The 19,930-nt window shown below is 34.1% G+C and overlaps 1 protein-coding gene across 9 annotated transcripts in view; it reads right to left on the reverse strand.

Moving 5' to 3' along the window:
• Nucleotides 1–19,930, reverse strand: part of SCN3A (sodium voltage-gated channel alpha subunit 3) — a 115,516-nt gene that overhangs the window by 25,735 nt on the left and 69,851 nt on the right. For all 9 annotated transcript variants that reach the window (XM_024579795.3, XM_045187344.2, XM_024579800.3 and 6 more), the window contains 6 exons: nucleotides 18,333–18,506; nucleotides 16,999–17,355; nucleotides 14,326–14,793; nucleotides 4,021–4,141; nucleotides 2,728–2,882; nucleotides 1,126–1,299 (listed from right to left, as the gene is read on the reverse strand). In XM_024579795.3, coding sequence (XP_024435563.2) covers nucleotides 1,126–1,299; nucleotides 2,728–2,882; nucleotides 4,021–4,141; nucleotides 14,326–14,793; nucleotides 16,999–17,355; nucleotides 18,333–18,506 — 1,449 coding nt within the window. The remainder of the gene's footprint in view (nucleotides 1–1,125; nucleotides 1,300–2,727; nucleotides 2,883–4,020; nucleotides 4,142–14,325; nucleotides 14,794–16,998; nucleotides 17,356–18,332; nucleotides 18,507–19,930) is intronic.

Below are 19,930 nucleotides of genomic sequence, written 5' to 3' on the forward strand. Positions count from 1 at the left end.
TTCCTCTTATATATAGCTTTTCAGGATAATATAATATTGAGATTCATCTCTATTATTCATTAAAGACCAGCCATGGGAATTTGAAGTTATTTCTGGTCTATTAAAAGTGACTTGGCAGCAAAATTTCAAGTCAAGAGATTAAACACATTTTGGTTATAGAACTATGAGTATGTGTGGGGGGAAGGGGAGTAGAATTTAGGTAAATCCACACGTGTCAGGAATTATAAAAAGAATGAATGCACACATACAATAATCATTGATTCATAGTGGCAGCTGTTAAAGCTAAAAATCAAGTGCTTGTGATTGCTAAGAGACGGCTAGAGGTGCTTAAAGCACCGTGTTTTGCTGGAAGGCTATGAAGCCTTGTGCAATAGAATATCACAGGCTACAAAGTAGCAGGTGACTATCATTTTGCCCTAGTGGCTCTACATCACTTGGAATTAAAAAAAAAAAAAAAAGGCTGCAGGTTAGATAGATTACATTACTGCCAGTGTTCCTATGACTACTCACCCTGGGGTAATGAGTTTCAGAGCAGGACTCCTGGGCCTACCTCTGCGTGGTAAATATGTGATCAGCTACTGGGCCGTCTGCCTACTGACAGAAGACTAGAAATGCATTTATTTCATTGTCTCTGTGAGTATATAACTGAGTGCATAAAGTATAGGTTATTTTAATGTTATTTAATAACATGTTCTTTAGTAAGTGATTAAAGAGCAGCTTTCACAGTTCCTGAACCCAAATCTGTCTTGATTTTACTTTTTTGGGGATCTTTTTAAAATTTAATTGTTAATAAGATAAATCCTTAGATATGTCAATTAACAGAACTTTCTAGCTATTCCTGAACTTGAAGTTCTTACCTTTCAGAAAAAGCAGAGCTGTCTGCTTCTGGCATGGACATGTCTCTCTGTGTTTTCTCTTGCCACTCTCCACATTTTTAGGACCTCTGCTGTGTCCATGGGACTTTTTCTCATTTTTGTATTTATTATGTTTTTTAAAAAGGTGTCTGTGTAATTGTGTTAGCATTAGTGAAGATCTCAAAAGTCAAGATTTCAATTATAGAAATATTTTAAATGTCAAATTTATCTCTTTAAAAATAATTTTATAAAAATTACTCAGTATACTTACATCAACGATCAAGAAATCTAGCCAGCACCAGGCATTAGTGAAATAGGTTTGAAATCCATAAGCTACCCATTTGAGAAGCATTTCCAGAATGAATATATAAGTGAAGACCTTGTCAGCATATTCTAGCATGGTTTTGATCGTCTTTCGCTGTTCAATGTAAATATCTTCAAAAGCCTGTGAATGAAGAATGCTTTTATTTTACTTGAATAGCTTGCCTTTCCCAAATACTTGATAAAATTGCTTAGTGCAATACTGGCCACACAACACTAATTTGATAAGTGTTAGCTAATATCAGGGAAGCATCAAACATTGGAAAAAAATTAAGAAATTAAAACTAACAGAAAATATTGGTGAGTATATATCTTTACTGATTTAGTATGTGCTCTCTTCCTTGCCTCTCACACCAAATCTCTTTTTCAATTACTGCTACACAGACTTGCTTTTAAAGAAGTAACATAAGCTCAGAAAAATAACTGGAAGTTTTGTCAATGAGGGAGAGACTTGGCCTATTTGAACATTACCTTGAATGTTTCCCTGAATGATTCGGTTTATTTTGAAAGAATAAATTGATTAGACATAAAGAAAACAAGAGACACTTTTAGTCCATAAGTTTAGATGTGATTATTAGGGAGAACTGGATGGTATTTGATATGGGAGGTAACATAGTTACAGAATGTCTCCGTTAATGGTTATCTCAGTGAGGACATCTGTTACATAAACACCAGATGAGAAATTCCATCTGGCTCCTCATGATTCTGATTTATGAGGTCTGTCCAGAAAAAGTCCAACCATTGTTAACATAATGAGAACAGTTTGTGCGACTTCGATGTAACCTGGCAGCCAAGGAGAGTGGACTGGAATGCGCATGTGTGAACAATGATGACTTCACTGTGCTAGTCAGTGGGGGCAGTAGATGCCGTTGAGTGAGCACTTGTACTGTGCGGCTGTTGCATTCAAAATGACTGAGCAAGTAGAGGAAAAATTTACATCAAATTTTGTGTTAAACTTGAACATTCCTCCACAGAAACTATTCAGATGATTGAAAAAGCCACAGCTATGGGCAACTGGTGATTGGCAGCTTCATCACAACAGTGCGCTGCTCACGTATCACATCTTGTGCAGAGTTTTTAGGTGAAACATCAAATCACTCAGGTGATGCAGCCCCACTACAGCCCAGATTTGGCGCCCCACAACTTACGGCTTTTCCCAAAACTAAAATCATCTTTGAAAGGAAAGAGATTTCAGACCTTCAATGAGATTCAGGAAAACACGATGGGGCCGCTGATGGCGACTGGGGGAACTGTGTGAGGTCCCAAGGTGCCTCCTTTGAAGGGGATGGAGGCATCATTGACCTGTGTACAATGTTTCTTGTATCTTCTTCAATAAATGTCTCTATTTTTCATAGTACATGGCTGGACACATTCTGGAACAGACCTTGTATTCTGCACTGAATTTTGTATAGATAAAACCTGGGTGCCAGGCTCTGCAAGGCAAAGATATACCTTATCTTTTTCCTCTTACACCCGGTGTATGCTTTTGGTATATTTGGAGAATAAGCTATTTTACTGGAACCTGATTTTTGCCAATATTCATTTCACTTACCAAAGCACCACTGCTAACAAGGATCATGAAGACAATGAAAGTCTCAAACCAGTTGTGCTCCACAATGCTGTAGCAGGTTTTCCGAAGATTCCACCAGGTCTTTCCTTTGCCTTCTTCTATACTTACTTGGCAGAATGGAAACTTTTTAATACATCCTAAAAGATAAAAGTAAATGTAATAAATTCAAAAATATATTTTACTTTTTATTAGGAAAAAATAAACTTTGGTGCTCCCTCCCCACCCCAATCTCAGATCATCACTTTAGAGCGTAACTGGTTACTTAATTCCCCAGTTATCTGCAGCATCCATCCTGTATAATGAATCATTTTCAGATTTAGGTATTGAACCAGCTACCTAAAATTCAGGGAATTACTTTACCAAGAGCTGCTTAAGAATAAATGGTTTCATTCTTTAACTCTAGTTAGGATCATTTTTCATCACCAGGCTGTTGATGAAAATAGTGCCCAAGAACACATTCTCAGAGTTAGGGAAAAGCCACATGTTCAGATTACTTATTCATTTTTTTATGTGATCCTGGATTTTCACTTCCTTCTTTTCATGCACAGAAAATCCCCGTATCTTCCCAGGTATCAGCCACTGTCGGTTTTCCCAAGCTAATTTATTTTCAGTCCTGGTGCTTTTCTTAGTCACACCTACGACTCATCTAGTCAGTCAGTGTCTCTGTTCCTTTGCCCTCCCCCTCTTTGCTTTCATGTTATTTCTAACTTCCATCTACTCTTCTGCTCTAACACTCTGAGCTTCTACTCACCAGATTAAATTCAGTCACATTGAATCAGCAAATCGTTATTGATTTGTATGCAAGACACTGTAGTGGTCGCTGTGAAAACAACTGTTCTCCCTGCCAAAGCTCTACAACACGTCTACATTCCCAAACAGCCCTGGTCACAGCACAAACTAACCACGTGTGAAACTGTGAGGGATGGGGTGTAATAATTGCAGCATCTACACATCAAATCGCCACACTGACAGTGAAGTCTGAAGGATTGCTGAACCCCTTAGATGACATTCTTGAACGCCATTTATCTCACAGGGTTAACTTCACATTCCAGAAGATTAAAAAAAAAGGCATGTTAAGTCATCTTAATTACTGAGGCACAGTCACTGCTATAGTATAATCTGAAAACATAGATAAATTAACTTTTGGAAGAGAAGAGGAAAACAAAGATAAACACGTTGTCACCATTTCTTTGAACTGTTTCTTTCAAATGAGGCATATTCAGCCTCTGTAAGGAAAGGAGGAGATTACATTTAACTGGATTAGAGATTGTTTACCTTCAGTAAAACAAGCTTCTGGTTTAAGGTCTTCCTCGGGTTCAGTTTCTGCTTGTTCACCTTCTCGGGGTGGAGCAACATCAACGGTGCTTCCTTCAGATGAGCTGGTTGCATTTAATTTCTGGAAACAAAACCCCATTGCAAAGATGTAATTTTTCTTCTCTTTTATTCAGTTAGTTTGGAAATTCTCTGTCATAGTGTGATAAAATGGTAGTGATAGCATTTGACTGTATTAGCATTACTGATAATTATGCGTTAATAATTTAACATAATTGATGTCCTACTGTTCAAAACAATGTAACTACTGACCTGATTCGGACAATAAAAATTTAGACATTATTCAATGTGGGTGATTTGGAAAAGGTGGATAATACTGATTAACTTGCTCTATGATCTGTATTTATATATGAATGCCATATGAAAATCATTTACTACATTAATACTCAGGCCAACTCAAGAGTAGTTTGATAAAAGTTTCTTATGCTGGCATCCACTACTGATTATATTAATTAAAATACATCAAATCAAATTGTAATTTCCACCTCTTCCAATGGAACTTTTCAGAGGGCAAAGAACATTACCAGTTGCTGTAACTACTGTTCATGTTTCTGTAATTTTAGAAAGGGGGAATGGCTCATTAATATTAGTCACAGTCTTTATACTTCAATTTTGAGCTATATTTTTCCTCTGGCTTACATAATTTTCTTCTTGCTTTACTAGCAGAAAAATGATGGATTATCTCTTTCTCTCTCTGACCCCCCTCCCTCTTTCCCTCCCTCCCAACTGTTTAAATGAATTCAATACTTGCCAAAGATTTCTAAATGGAAATTTCTTCATAAATGGCATTGTCCAGAATCTGTGTAGACTTATTAGGAGCACATTCTTAATTCAACATGTGATCAGGCTGTGGATTTTTCCATTAAATAAATCACTGTGACATGCCACATGGCTAGGGAGAGCCACTTTGTTACAAGAATAAATATCTAATAAGTACTCTGAGATCACTTGGGGAGACATTATGGATGTGCAATGCTTTATGAAAACTGATGCAAAGACACAACACACAGCACAGCCTGGGCAATGTAAAGCTTTTAGAATGAGAGGACAGCGCGTGGACATGGTAATGGCTCCAAAGCCTCCATTAACTTTAGCAGCTAAGTGGCAGGGTCACTCTGCCCTAGCCTTCTGAAAGAGTTAATGTTTTATTAGAAAATGCCTGAATGACTCCCTAAAAAGTGCCTGAATGACTCCCATAGGTCACATTGGAGGAAGTTTTGCTCAAAATTCTCGATTTATTGAAATTATAATGCAAATGCATTTCATAATGTGAACTGATTGAGGAGTAATATCTAGATGATACTTTCTGTGATGTTACTTTGAGGGTGAGGTTAACCAGGTGCAGCTAAAGAGATTATGGAAATTACTCTGAGCCAAAATATAATTCTATAATATAATACCTCCTATCCTGGGGTACGCTACAGAGAGAACCTAGACCATCATTTTGGGCTGATGGTTCATAGGATCATTATAGTTAGTACAAGAATTTTACCATTAAATTCCTCTGCCTTTTGGAGAGGAGGGAGGCCATGACATATTTTCTTTCCCCAGGACTGTCTTTCTTTTTTTATTTTAATAGCCAGGATATCTTTATTATTTTAAGAAAACCCCAGGAAAGCTACTGCTAGATAGAATTGCAGCAGACTCAGTAACTAACTCTTTTCTTCCAATTTTACTTGTATGGGTTGAACACTGTGACACTTAATGACTGGCCAGGATACTATCATAATTGCATAATATGGTAACACTGTAACTACATATATAAAAGCAGTAAGAAAACAAATTTTCTTGAGATTACTTATAAAGTTTTATGTCTCTTCTTCCTCTTGGCCAGTCCAGGCTCAATCATTTCTTTTGAGCCCAGCCTTGCTTCACCTCCCATGAAACCTTTATTTCCTGCATGATTTCTCCACATTAAATTTTATAGAATGGTTAGTCCATTACACTTATTTGTTTTGACCAAATATCCTCATAAGTATTTTAAAATTACCATACATAAAATTATATACTTTTGTACAAATACATAAACATATATACCAAGAGCGTATACATACACACACACATACACCAAATGGTCCAAGCGTAGAATGGACACTAGTGTTGTCGACTTTACGAATGGTGAATAGATGAGTGATTGCATTTTTGTATTACTCTCATGGAGAGAATTATAGCATTTAGATAATGGCATCTTTCCTTTTTGACATATAACTCGATTATGGTCTCAACAGTTTGTTTAATTGCATTAGGAAATGTATTTCCTTCATAAATAGGAATTATTTAATTAATAATATTTTAGTGATAAGAACACATATTTCCAAAATGTTTCTCTAAAATATTGGCAGACATTTGATAAAGGAATCTGAGGGAAAATTTAATAAGTATAGATGTAAATACACCAATATACGTATAATTTCCCATTTATAAACTTTAGAAAATACACTCACCCTTCACTTTTCATTTTACCACTGTTAATATAATTGTAAGAGGTTTATTGTTTTGCATTATAATTGTCTGCCATATATTACACAGGCATCATATATTTAAATACAAATACTTATTTAAAGCAAACCTTTCACAGCACAAGTAATTGTAGCTGCTAATTTGAATGACAACTGAATTTACTGTTTACTGAGTACTGTATATATTTTTATATTGATACTTTCTTTAGATTATAAACATTGGTGAATGTGGTTAATATTTGGATATAAATAATTTTAATTTTCTAAATAGCTGTGGAGAATATGCACTAAAAAATTATAAAGAGGGTCAGTAGTATATTAGTTCACCTCTACCTGCCTGGCATTGGGAGGCATAACAAGTTTTTTGAAAACAGGCAAGGAAATATTTCTGCATGTCTTCTCAAACAATTAGAACCTACTTTACATGAAGAATTGTTCCCCTGTTATCCGTTTTCAGATCAAAAGGACAAGCTCTTTAAACTTAGTCTGTAAAGCTCCTTAAGGCATGTTCAGACAGAGACTTGTAAAAGACAGTTTGGCAGGCTAATGTTCATTTCACTAAAAAGTGTTTTGTGGGAGGGTCCTTTCCCTATGGAGGCTGATATAAAGTTATTACTTCTCAAATTAAAGAATCAGGCTCACTTACATTATAATCTTCATAGGCCACAATTTTGTCATCAGAAACTTATAAAAATATTTTATCAACTATGTAAATTTTTTAAAAGTTTTTAAATTTACTTACATTTATAAGTTAATGCTTAGACTCTCATTAAATTATAATAATTTACCAATTATGATATACTTCCTTACTGCTCTAATCACTGGATTCATAAAGAATTTTGCTACTGTATTTTTAAATCATTAATTTATACCCTAGAAAACTACTTAAGCATTGAAAATTCTATACATTGATAAAATACTATCTACATAATCTAAACATTTTCTAAGTTCAACACTTTGACATTCATACTCTGGTAAAGTATAGTTTGTGATACGTTTCATCATAGCCATACCAAAATGACTTATTTAAAAGCATGTAACTGATTTAAAAGCAAGTGACTGGTGATAAATACAAAAAAATAACTTACTTTCTTTATATTGCCATAGTTGTGATACTACAATGATATAAAAAAAGGCAAAGAAAACCTGAAATGAGTTGTTTTCATGTTAAGGAACTTGATGACTATACTAAATGACTAAAATTAATACTTGCTCTGAAGTAGTTGGAAAAACTATATTTAGCTCTATAGGCATAAACAATACAAAGCTTTCATAGGAAACCACATAGTACAAGCTCAGACTTGTTTTCTTGTACTATTTTCTTTCTACCCCTCCAATATTTTATAGCGCTTAAGATTAGACTCTTCCATCCCTTGTAGAAACAACTGAATCTACAGAGGGATGATGGCTTATGCTCCACAAATGCACACTGGAAAGCAGGTTTTAAGATGCAACATTCACCAGGCCGAATTCAGCCGCAGAACACATGCCTGGCTGTAGCAGAAGCCCAGCGCAATGCTGTGGAAGCTGCACGCTGATCCAAGAACCACGCTCTCAAAGACATGGTCCCTGAATGTGAAGTTTTCAAGGTTAACAGCAAATACCACTCATAAGAAATGACAGTCAGCACCCAAGTTTTCCCCCTAATAGCATGAACTTACCCAGAAATCCCCCCTTATGACAAAAATTGCACTTGATTTTTATCCAATTAAATAATGAAATTTAACTTTCAGAGATAGAAGAGAATGTTAGCAACTGGCCTACTTCCACTGAAATGCGCTCACATTTCATTTGTTTTCAGTCAGCTACCGAATGTTTGACTCTCACAAACTGCTGTATTAAGAGGCAAAAATAAAAGATTCAGCCATTACAGATTGCCTTTAAAATCTACTCATTGATCTCAAAACTTCTGGGTTTTGTCTCCCAAGTAGAAGAGGAGAATCTTTTTGTCATACATACTATCAGGGCCTTAGTCTGATCTTTTGGATAGGCATATCCATATCTTGACTTACGATATTTCACACGAAGAACAGGGAGCCACACAAAGAGACCATTCAGTTGCTTGTCTAAGGCGGGACGTACATGATTAAAGTCAACAGTTTTCTTTTCCGGACCACTTATTGAATGACCAAAAATAGCAACCAACTGTGCTTGGTTTGGCCTGTACCTATTTTAAATGTGCAATACCCCTGTTGCTCCTTTTATTTTAAATTAATCTTAATAAGGACATAGTATATGAAACTGAAAATAATTATGTGGCAGTAGAAGAGTAAGGTAAAGGGGCATAAGAGGACTGAAGGAAAAGCTGGTTTATCTTGAGAAGGCATACAAAAAACTGCCCTCTAAGCCAGCCTGCACTGCATTTTGGTCCTTCACTGAAGCGCTAAACAGTTCTCTGCGGTCGAAGTGGGTTCAAAATGTGTTTTTACAAACCCACCTGTGCCTCTTTTAGAGATGCCTGCCATTCAGATTCCCAGAAACATGACTAAAAAGTAATTTTTAAATAAAAATCACACAAATCACCACACAGTTCTATTTTTCATTAATAATCTTATCTCTGAATTTGTTGCATTCTACAGCTAATTCTCAGTTATTCCTAAAGAATAAGAGAGTGTGTACAAAGTGAACCTAGCAACAACCCCAAATCTATTTGGACTTTCTTTTTTCATCAAAAGCCTTGAAAATTGCCAATATTCACATGCTTTTCACTTTTGTTTTATAATTTCCATCCCAGAACCATCGCTATGCTAAGATTCCAGTAAGCAATGATACAACAGGAGAAAGTTGAGTCAAGAGAATAAACTAGAGGTTTAGTTCATCCACAAACCTACAATAATTTTGGGAGATACCCTTTACCCCTCATAAAACTATTATTAATAATCAAAAGTAGGAGATTTTTCAAGTCTCTTTTTTTCACCTGCTTAGTTGTGGGCAGAAGTCAATGTAGATCAGTGAAATTTTTAAAAATGGGTACACTGGACCCATTACTTAAAGATCAAGACACAAGGAACTTTCCTCCCCATAACAGGAGGCTTTCCTTCTTTTAATTACAGTGGTCACTTAAGGTTTTGAAGACACATGATTTAACAACTTTCCTAAACTGCATGGGAATCCAAGATATGTAGTGCCCAAATGCATACAGACTACGGCCCTTCATAGCCAAATAGTGATGATCACCCTACTCTTCTTTGAACAGAACCTTTCCAAAAAAACATGAAAGCAAACATTTTCATCTGGAGCACAAGAGCTGGATGGGTTGAAAATTATATTCACAGATCTGAATATAATGATCCGAAAATGGAGGCACTATTTAAAAAGCCATCTGAGGCTCATTTTGGTAATACAATTTACTTATAAGGGCTGAATCAATAACAGAAAAAACTGTGGTCTTAATTTTAATGAAATAAAAGCAGAGAAATAAAAAAAACGCATGCTCTCAAGTTTTCGACTATATTGACCTTTAAACATTCCTATCATGTTTTCAAATAGATATAAATCCTATGAGCATGCAATTATTGCTTTTAAAGGTATTAAAAGACTAAACTGGAAAACTCATGAGCAGAATCAGACCGGATGTTGGGTCTGCCCATCTCGCCTGACCATGCTGCAGTGTGGCACACGATTGAGCAGAGAGCAGCTGGGCATGGCCAGCAGTTCCTTGCCACGGCATGGGAAGGAACATAGCTGAGTAGCATGCAGTCAAAATTCATTTAGAAAGTGATCGTCCATGTACAACTTGCTTGGGTAACCTGGGTAAAAGTGGTGGCACGAATCTCTGGCTGGTTAAAAAAACACCAGAGCTGCACTCTTGAAGGCTCCAGCTTGGTTTTACCCCTGTGAGAAGTAAGAATGGTCAGCAGTGAAGGTCACAGTATGAGAATGCTGGATTGTGCTTTGGAATTCAACTTAATATACGATTCTTAAGAGCACTTACTCTGTATCCTTTACCTAGGAAGACAATGAAATCTTTTAAGAACTAAATTGTTAAAATCCAAGGTTATATAAAAGTTTCAAGAAATCATGATTATGGGAACTTTAAAACTGTAAAAATGAATAAAATTCTACATTAAATCTTGTCACAGTATTTGTATAATTCCAGTTATTCCAAAACAAAAAGACTATATTGATATTTTGAAATCAGTACCTTCAATTCTCTTATACTTTTTCATGTAAAGTTTTATATTTGTTTCCATGCCAGTCTGTTTACATTAATGGTTTATATATATGATACAATAGATACATATATAATATACTAAATTATAATACAAGCAATTCATATTTTTATCTCTACAAACTTCTGGGGATCATTTCTCCACAACTGTGTTGTAACAGGATATACTTTTTAATGAAAATGAATGGAAGGAGTACACTGGATAGGTTTCAGACACCATCTAAATTTATGATTAATATACTGTCTCTTCTTAAAGCACAAATGTATTAAAAAAATTTCCTTCCTTTCTTCCTCTCTCTCTCTCCTCCCTCCCTCCCTTTCTCCTTCCTTCCTTCCTTCCTTCCTTCCTTCCTTCCTTCCTTCCTTCCTTCTTTTCCCCTACACCTGTCTCTGTCTCTCTCTGTCTGTGATAAATGTATCTCTGCTGGGTTTAGCTTGTAGGTTTTTCCATTTTTTCAGCAAAGAGCATATATTGTATTTTCCAAAGCACAGCTCAATGTTCTGTTCTTACTTGTGGTCAAAAAACTAGTGAGTATGAACCAAAATGTCACTTTATGGATACATTATTTTTAATTGTGTGTATGCATGCATTCATTAACTACTAAAAAGAAATAACACAGCCAACATGAATCTTCATCTGAAAAGTGTTTAATTTCAGCAGTTTTTAAAAATTTCAGATCAAAACCGAACTTTGTTGAAATTTGTCTAAATCTTCTCTACAATGTTAGAACATGCTAGTTTTTTTTTTAAACAATGTCTTTTTAATCTTTGTGTGAGCATACATGAGAATTACCCTGTTACTATTGCAGGGTTTTGTGGGTTTTTTGATACTAATTTTAAAAACCATTGACATAAAATTTATTGTTGAGGTTAATTTTACTGCACAAAGTAATTTGAAATTTACTACACAAAATAACTTGAAATTTTATCCTAGTTTTGTAAAAGTATTTAATTTCATATTTACTTTGATTTATTTTCCCATAATATTATCTGTACATTTTTTAAAATTTCATTACATTCTGTAATTAGATTCCATGTATCCAAAATTAGCTTGATAAAGATAGAAAGCTTATTTAAAAAGTCACCCAATAATGAATTTTTGTTCGGATAATAAAATATTTTATAGGACTTGATAGTGAAGACATTGTATCTCATTATTCCAAATTTATTATTTTTTAGCCACTAAGAAGACATGACAGTGAGGTAGTATTCTTCTAAGCAATCATTTGAAATATCTGTAGACATTTCTGAGTTTCTGAATTATTCTGGGAACCAACTATTTGAGATATTTGATTTCCACAGAGCCAGTGTGATAAAATTTAAGATATCAATGTAGTGAAAGTTTCTCTATCTCCTTGTCTTTTCTACCTCTTCTAAAACCCAAAGTAGTCTTGTCCTTAGTCTTCCCTTAATTTTTCATTATCATTACTTCTTTGATAAGCTCCCCTAGTTTCAAGAGAGCTGATAATTATGAAATCTGCATTACTGAAGAGATTTCCAAGTCCTGACTTCTCACCCAGCCTCTGGGTCCAGACGCCATCACTCCTACTTCAGTGTATCCCAATGGAATTCTTCCTCTTCCCACATAAACTTCATAATCTTTTCTGAAAACATTTTCAGACAGTGACATTACCATTTTCCCAATTTCTTAGATTGTTTACTGGGTTTGTCAAATGGGTACTTAGTCTCAATTCCCATACTCACTACCCTAGTCCAGAAGTTCCTCACCTCATTCTACCAAATGATTGTTACTGCATTCCCCACCACACACCCATTTATCCCTTAATCTAAACTGTTTTATTCACTGATATCAAATAAACTTTCCTGAAACATCATTTTTTCTATTGGTTTCCCCCTGCTTCAGGACAGACAGCTCCTTATTGACTATGCAGCCAATTCCAAACTCTCTGACCTACTTCAAAGACTGTGCAATCTGAGACTACAATAATTCACGCATCTAAACCTATTTTTCCACTATTTTCTCAACCAGTACTTTGTTCATGTTGATTGTTTCACTGTCTTGCCTTAATACTAAGTTCACTCTCAACTGTGTCTTTGAGACTGTAGATTTTTGCTTTCTGCTTTCTGTTAGTATGTTTGGCCCAGACTTTGAGGCCTATTTTAATTTTATCTCTTCCATTTAGAAACTTGCTATGTTCTTGCTATTCTCAATACCTATAACTTTATATTCAATTCTGTAGGATTAAACTTTTTAATGTCTTTTGTGATTTTGTGAGTTAGTGTTAGTTTCCCCAAAGGTGTCGAGATTTCCTTGAACAGTTTTGCTAGGGCGCTCTCTTCTAACTCTTCCTTACTCTTAGTATTCAGCAGAATGTGAAGTTGAAAAAAGTGTTCAAGAAATGTTTATTAATTAATTGGTGTCTCCTCTTAAATAAATCTACATCAAGTGATGGAAAATAAAATTAGAAGTGAGTTCTTATTTTACTAGAATGAATAACATATAGGTTAGAATTGAACTCACTAGGTAGACTTTGAGTGAAATTCAGAGTAAGAACCTTATATATCATTTTGTATGTATTTTTACCTTTCCCAAAATATTTTCAAATTTACTATTATAATATATCTCAGCAGCTCTGAAATACCTGAAAAATAATCTGGAGGCTATGAGTTGTGATATTGTCAACTACTTATTACTCATACAAATTCTGTTGATACTGTTACTAAAAAAGGAAGGTTCCAAAATATGCTCAAAAAATGAGTCATCATTGGTCTGAATCTTAGGGTGTCAATATTGTACCCTCAATCTAAAACTCCTTTTATAATTCCATGCTAGACTTATTTCCTATTGGTATGTTAGAAGTCCACAAATAAGTAATTGCAAAAATTTTAATCCTGTTCTCTACAACACAGTATTGCAGAATTAATAACATTAAGCTACTATTAGGACATCCTATGAATTCTTATACTATACAAACAATTTTTCTTTCTTTTTTTTTTAATAACTAGTAATATGACAGTAAGAGCAGCTTTTCAGTCTACAATTTAATTATAATCCTCAAGTAGAGCTTTTCTAAGTACTTCTTAGTATTTTCAAATTCACCTGGAAGACCTTATAGATTTGCTTATCACTGAATGGGCATAATATAATCAGTGTTATTTGTAGTTTTCTAATATGTATAACACTTTCATAAATAAATAATATACTACCATAGCCAATAAGACTTTCAGAGGTGAACAAAAGCTACATAAAACTTTCACATTAAAATAAATTATAGCAAAACCTTATAGAAAGTAAGGAGGTGACACCTCTACAATGGTCAATAAAAATATGGTTCATTGACTTTTCTAAAAAGCATAATGTAGTATAGAATAAAACATTAAATAACATCTCTTTTTTGGAAGGTCATATTTTTTAATTGGACTTTCAAACTATCAAGAAAACGAATATACTAATCATTGAAAATGAAGATTTCTTATGGAAAGTTGGAATTTTGTTGAATGAATTTCCCAATAAAGAATATCTCATACTTTTCTAACATTACCATCTATATGACTTTCAATATACTTTAAAAAAACATAAACACAATGAAAATACCAAATAATCATATTGCATGGTTGTTAAAAGAAATACAACACAAAGTTTAAAAGCATTCTTACCTCCTTGCTTTCTTCTAGTTCTGACTCACTGCTGAACTCTTCAGTATTTAAGTTTTCAAAGTCAGACTCTCCAACAGCAATTGGCACTGTTACAGTGAGGCTGGGGTTGTTTATGAAGGACATGTCATTTTCATCGATTACATATTTTTCAACGCTGCTTCCAGTACCTACACCACTGGTGGTTCCATTCCTATCTTTTAGATAATTAAGCTCTTTGCTTATTTCGATTCCAGTGTTATTGGATGTGCAGCTGTCTATTTTGTTGCCTTCATGGATTTCTATAACTTTTGGCTTTCTGAAAAATGTTGTAAGGAAACAGTCCCGTATCTTATTTTTCACATAATCAATTCCCTTTTGCATCCTTCCTATTGCAATCTGGAGATTGTTCATTTCATTATCATCATCAGTAGCAGCAAGATTGTCAGAGCTAAATGAACTCAACAATAAGGCCAGAAAGAGGTTCAGAACCTAAAAGAAAAGAGAAAATTTGCTACATTAATATTGAGGTATGCATAAATATAATAGCTTAAATAAGAAACTCATAGAGAAAGAAATTGAGAGAAACATCAATCAGCTGTCTCTCATTACCTACCCCAACCTGGGACCGAACCCAAAACCCAGGCATGTGCCCTGACTGGGAAGTGAACTGGTGACCTTTGGGTTTGTGGGACAACGCTCAACCGAGACACACCAGTCAGAGCATCTTAGAAACTTATAGGTCTTTGCTAAAAATAATTCATCAAACGCTTACTATATTTCAGACACCATGTCTCAATTACACACTAATGAAGGACCTGATATCTTCTACTTGCTTTAAGGGCAAAGTAGAAAAACAGGCTTGTCTTTCCTACTGAGGACAATGGGAAACCAGAGCTTGTAAGTTTTAAATTGTGTCTACTCATGGTTGCTAGTGAAAGATAAAATCCCAGTTGTATGGGTTCAGCCAATGAGAAAAAAATTTTCATTTTAGTAATTTTACCAGTTTGTCTAGGGAATGTCTGGCTTTGTGTTTATTTTTAAGATATTGTTTTTTTAATTTTTAAAGAAAGGAGGGAGAGAAACCTCTATGCAACAGAGAAACACTGATCAATCAGCTGCCTCTCAAATGCACCTCAACTGGGGACTGAACCCACAACTCATGCATGTGCCTTCACCCAGAATTGAGCCGACAACCTTTCACCTTGTGGGATGACACCCAGCCAATGGAGCCACACTGGTCAGGGATAGCTTTGTGTTTAAATAAATTATTTAATTATTTCATGGCCTAGTGATATGTTAAGACAATACACTTGAAATATAAATTCCTTTGTCCAATGAACACAAACTTTTATAATAGCAGAAACTTCTAAATGCAAATTATATAACACATTTCCCATCAATATGCTTTGAAATTTATGTGTCCAAATAGTTCAAAGATGGAGGAAAACTAAAAATCATTCCAAGGCTTGGGCTAGACTTGTATAATGCAAATTACTTCTCTCTTTCCTCTTTTTGACAGAAAATATGAGGAAATCTTAACTCAGAATATCACTGGGATACATGGGGAAAATTATTTAATTAACTGATAAACTATAAGTAATAGTGGAATAATTAATCATAGCTGATACAAAAGGAAATTTATTTAAGGGAATGTTTTTAGCTTGAAATGTAGTTATTGAGTTTAAGAAAATGTTACATTTTGGGAAGATACATGCAAATCAAAAACCCCAGTTTCTTTCCTTATTTCTGTGTAAGATTTTGTTCAGAATCTAGAGCTTCTTAATTTACTATTCTGAAAAAAATATTGCCTGTCCACAGATATGTACAACATGCTTTTAAGCATCCTCATTTGAAATGTATCTCTCAAAGTAAAAGTCCAGTATGATGGTATCAAAAATTCTTTGTCCATACATGATTGAGAAATTTAAACATTAAAAACAAATATACAAACTGTGCTTTTACATTAGTGTTTTTAAATCAGACCTAAAAGTATATCTTTCAAATTCAGTCAACGTCTATACATATGAATAACTTAAACTGTAATAATTTATTTTTCTTTAAGAAAGCAAATACAGGGAAGAATATATTTAGTCCTCTTCCAGCTTATTAGGATAATTACAATATATAGTTAAACTGTAATTGAATAACAATAAAAATTAAAAAAAATAAAATGCTCTATTTCATTGAAATTTGCCTTCAAAATTTAGTAATATGCACCTTACTACTTGAGTAAGCAAACAATATGAACTCTAAATTTACCATGAACACTTTCTATAGGTGAGATAGTTGTATTTGTAGATTTATTGGAGATTATCATCTCATCTTATTAACCATATTTTGTTGTTATCAAAATAATACTAGGATAAAAATAATTCAGGCTATGCAATATTATGATAGTTAGCCTTGATTATAAAAACATTTCTTTGAAGGAAGAAAAACTAATATTTTCCCCAGACTTTCAGATAGACCTCATTTAATCATCACATCAACCACAATATTTCAGTTTTATTTATTCCATCTCAGAGTTTGGAGATTTGAGAGGTTAAGCAACTGGCCCATGTTTAGAGTGCCAGCACTAGGATTTGAGTCTAGATCGTTGATGATAAACCAGAGATATGTCTACTGTGTCAGGCCACCTCTCTAGCCACTGTCTGATCTTGTCCTTAATTATGAATGTTTGTAACACATACATACCACCAGGTTTCCAATCACCATGACCAACATGAAAACAATAAGGCACATGGTTTGGCCAGCGACCTCCATGCAGTCCCACATGGTCTCTATCCACTCCCCACACAGCACGCGGAACACAATCAGGAAGGAGTGGAAGAAGTCGTTCATGTGCCAGCGTGGGAGCTTACAGTCGCTGTCAATCTTGCAGACACACTCTTTGTAGCTTTTTCCAAACAGCTGCATGCCGACCACGGCAAAGATGAAGACGATGATGGCCAACACCAAGGTGAGGTTTCCCAGGGCCCCCACGGAATTGCCGATGATCTTGATCAGCATGTTCAGTGTTGGCCAAGATTTTGCCAATTTGAAAACTCGAAGCTGTAATCAAGTGAAAAGCTACTGTTAGTATTAATCATGATAAAATTTTGGAAGTTAGTTAGATATCATTTTATTAGTACATCATATTGTAGACCAGCCTCTGAGGGATATAAAATTGGATACAAAATCTCAAAACATACTAAACAAATTTAAATCCAGAAAAAGTGTTAATGTTATTGCAATTAGAAATCAAATCATGATATTATTTAAATGCAAAAATAAAAAAGATAAAATTTGATCAAACATTTCTGATTCATCAGCAGATACATCTATGAAAACAATTTAATATTTTGATTAGAGACATTGTGAACTTAGTCAACTAATGTCACCTTCATACTATATTTTCAGAGTAAAAAATAAATATTAAAACATGAATTATATATTTTAATGCACATTTTAAAAATAAAAGTAAAATATTTTGATTAAAAAGTTATAGAAAGCTTACTTTCAATTTGAAAAAATACACATTCTGCTTAATTTACAATAAAAGTTTACATATTTTTCAATAAAGTTTTTGCAGAACTCAAAAAAGTTCATTTCACCATTGTTTAAAGTGCTGATGGTATCAAATATTTCCTACATGTACCTTTGAAGTAGCTCCCACTAATATCAGTAAGATTGATACAAAGCTAAGATTAATTGGGGCCTAAAATTTTTATTTGCAGTTCTTTATAGACTTTAAAGCAAAAAAAATGTTAAGGAATTTAAAACATGATTTTAGAATCACATAAGTGTTTTTAAGTTTGCCCTATATAGCTAATAATTATGAAGTGTTTCAACTATTTTTATCATTCTTAGAAAATAGTCACACAACTGTAAAGAGAACCTTTATACACTTTCTTAGAATACCGCGTATATTGGTGTGAATTTAAAATATCTTTAAAGGTAAATAATTAAGTAAATACATATTAATTCACTTTTCAAAATAAACTTTTCTCCTAATGAAAGACAAAAATATAAACATTCTATGCAGATACCAGTCTGAATGATCTCAGTACAGACAATCCCTCCACTTTGGACAGGCCAAGCTCCATCAAACTGAGGCTGACAATAATCCCATCAAAGATATTCCAGCCCTCTTGGAAATAATAATATGGATCCATGGCAATGATCTTGAGAACCATTTCCGCTGTGAAGATCCCAGTGAAGACCTAAAGTAAAGAAAGGTGACAAATTGATATGAGTTTAGCATTTCATTTCAGGGAAGTATTCTAAGTAGATTTATTTTATAGTGAGCCTGATAGATTTCCAGGAAAATGTTGCATTTAAAATATTTTGTTGTCTTAGCTGGGTGCTCAGCTGGTTTGAGTGTCACCCCACTACACGATGGCTGTGGGTTTGATCCCTGGTGAGAGCACATGCAGGGATCAACCAATGAATACAGCAATGAGTGGAACAACAAATCATCGTTTCTCTCTCTCTCTGTCTCTCTCTCTTTCCTTTTCTCTCTCTTAAATCAATCAATAAAAAAATAAAAACATCATCATTTACATTTTAAATTTGTTACTAAATAATCGCTGCCCTTTTCAGTAAACTATGCTTCTACTTAATCACAATATACTTTTTTACTATTTTTGCATTAGGGACAAATCTATATGCTATTGGAAATTACACAAAAAGTATTTTAAATTTAGCAAAAACCATAATTTGTTCTTGATTTTTGTTTTTTTAAGAAGCATCATCTTATTTCTATTACTCTATAAACATTCCTGAAAGAAGACTGAATTTGCCCCAAATGTTTTATAGTAACAATCTGTGGATACCTGCCTCAGAATTAAGGTTAATGAGTTAATTTAGCGAGGCACTGCAGATTTAATTGAAAACAGCAGGAGAAGATCCTCAGTATGCGTACATCATAAGTAAGATTAATAAATTAATTGAGTGGTACGGTGATGTCTATTTGACAATCGAATGAAAAACAATGAGGCCCTGGCCAGGCAGCTTGGTTGGCTAGAGCATCGTCCCTACATGCCAAGGCTGCCTGTTCAATCTCTTGTCAAGGTGCGTTCATGAGGCAACCAATGAATGCACAAGTTAGTTGAACAACAAATCAATATTTCTCTTTGTCTCTTCTCTCTCTAAAAATCAATTAAAAATTTTAAAGAGTTAAAAATTTTTAAAAAATTGGAAAATTGAAACCAACTCAAAATTTGTTTCTTAAGCTCAAAACCATAGGCAAAGAAACCCAAAGACATGAAGTTATGAAATTAGCTTTGCAAAAAAAAAAAAAAAACCTTTTAAAGCAACTCTCATTTTTAACCATAAGTAAAAGCTGCATTTTTTGACTGTAGAGTCAAACTTACCATTTACCAAAGTAAATCAGCTTTTACCTTGGAGGAACTCTGTCAAAATAACAGTATCAAAATCATTTAGTTTTGTAAAAATTTTATTAATTTACAAATCTTAACTCACTCTTGCTAATATGTAAATGCAGCTAACATCACGTTTTTCCAGTCACAGAAAGACCTGAGGGAAATACCTATCCAGAAAAAAATATCTTCAGTTCATCATTTATTCACTCAAATGGAAATAAAATGGATTTCAAGCAAGTGTGGTACATGAAAATTCAGATATA

This window comes from Desmodus rotundus, chromosome 2 (genome assembly GCF_022682495.2).
Source record: "Desmodus rotundus isolate HL8 chromosome 2, HLdesRot8A.1, whole genome shotgun sequence".
In the NCBI taxonomy this organism is placed as follows: Eukaryota; Metazoa; Chordata; class Mammalia; order Chiroptera; family Phyllostomidae; genus Desmodus; species Desmodus rotundus.